General features: G+C 22.1%; 1 protein-coding gene across 1 annotated transcript; it reads right to left on the reverse strand.

The window, feature by feature from the left end:
- OCT59_007708 (uncharacterized protein) lies at positions 1–1,627 on the reverse strand (the record flags this gene model as incomplete). Its single annotated transcript, XM_066150529.1, has 3 exons — positions 1–584; positions 1,148–1,335; positions 1,464–1,627. 3 exons carry the CDS (start codon positions 1,625–1,627, stop codon positions 1–3), a joined length of 936 nt encoding a protein of 311 aa, XP_065998870.1.
- Positions 1,628–1,727: the final 100 nt, after the last annotated feature.

The following is a 1,727-nucleotide window of genomic DNA, read 5'->3' on the forward strand; positions in this document are numbered from 1 at the left end:
TCATAAGATAAATTTCTCAATATTAATACTTGAACTATAACAATCTAAAACTTGAATATCATATAATTTATAATAATCTACTTTATCCTTTAGATCAAACAAATTTTTGCGAGGTGCGGTAAGAAAAGATGTAAGAAAAGTTTGTAAAATAGCCAAATATTTAATTCTTTTCTTTTTTATAATATATTCCTCTATATAAGGGAAAATATCTTCACTTTCATATTTTGTTGTATTTTTAATTACCAATATTTTAATAAAAGTATTTTGTGAATTCTTTAAAAATGCTTCTAAATCACTTCTATTTGTTATAAGACTCAAATACAAATATTCTAATTTAAAGGGAAGAATTTGTCCTAAATTTTGTAATATAATTGAACTCAAATGATTATCATTAGTATCAATTAAAAGGTAATTAAGATTCTGTTTTATATTTTCAATTAAATTGATTAATGAATTAATATTCTGACTATTTAGCCCACTAGGTAAATATAAAATTTTAATCTTAGAACAATATATTACAACTGATTCAAGTAATTGAAGTAATTGTTGTGATACATTTATTCCTATTTTAAATCCAAAATCTTCTATATTATTACCAAATTTTTGTATTAGTAGTAATAATGATTCAATTTGTAATATTTCATTCAAAATTAAAGATTTTAATTTAAATGGTTTAGTGATATTAATAATTTGTGGAATAAACTTAGTATCTAGAAATTGGCAAAAAATAATTTGAATTGATTCTAAAACATTCAATTGATTGAATACTTCATTTAAACCAATTATATTTTTAAAATAAACATAATAAAATATAATTGTGTTTAATGTATTTTAGCAATTAGAACTTTTTAATGATAATAATGTATGATACAAAGAAAATCTACTAAAGCCAAGTAAAATCTTTCTAAGATTTTCTTGAGAATTAATAATTTGTGATAAACTTTTTTCGATCGTTGGATGGTCATTGTTATCGTTGTAACATAGTGGGAATTTAAAATAAAGTGATGAAATTGAATTGCAATTAGAGTTGAGCAATGTTGAAATTTTGTTAAAGTTTCAGCTGTTATAAAAGAATCTTCTAGATTCAAAATTTTGATATTACGAAAGAAATTTGGATTTAATTTAAGAATGTCATCAAAATATTTACTTTCTTGACTTGAAGATGATACAACTTCCAAACTATGCAAATTTACTTCATTTTCAATGAATATTTGAAACAGTGACCTATAAATAAATTTTATTAAGTTTGATATTTGTGTTGTTGAAGTTCTAACAGCTGCTCCCCAACTTTCAATAGAACTAATAATATTACTTGTATCCAAATGCTGAATAAAACTAGAATAATTGAATAATGTATTTGAAGGAATTAAATCATTATTAATTCCATATTCATTTAATTTTGTTTTATCATTATCATTTAAATTATGTAAATAAATTTCAATAAAGTGATATTTTTAGGAAACTGAATTGAAAATGGATTTTCCCATAATAATGGAATTGCTAAACGACACCATAATCTATTAACTAATATACACGAATGTAATGTTATGTAGTCATCATGAAAATATTTTATAATTTCATTTGTTAACTCTGGTAAATCCCCTGAAAATATCTTTAAACACGCCATATGTTAAGAGAAAGGAAAGAAGAGAAAAAGGGTTCTCGGATTAAAAAGTTGTTACATAGAATATTTAATTACTTTACAGAAACTTACCATTTTTAATCAA

The sequence above is a fragment of the Rhizophagus irregularis genome, chromosome 15, assembly GCF_026210795.1.
Source record: "Rhizophagus irregularis chromosome 15, complete sequence".
In the NCBI taxonomy this organism is placed as follows: domain Eukaryota; kingdom Fungi; phylum Glomeromycota; class Glomeromycetes; order Glomerales; family Glomeraceae; genus Rhizophagus; species Rhizophagus irregularis.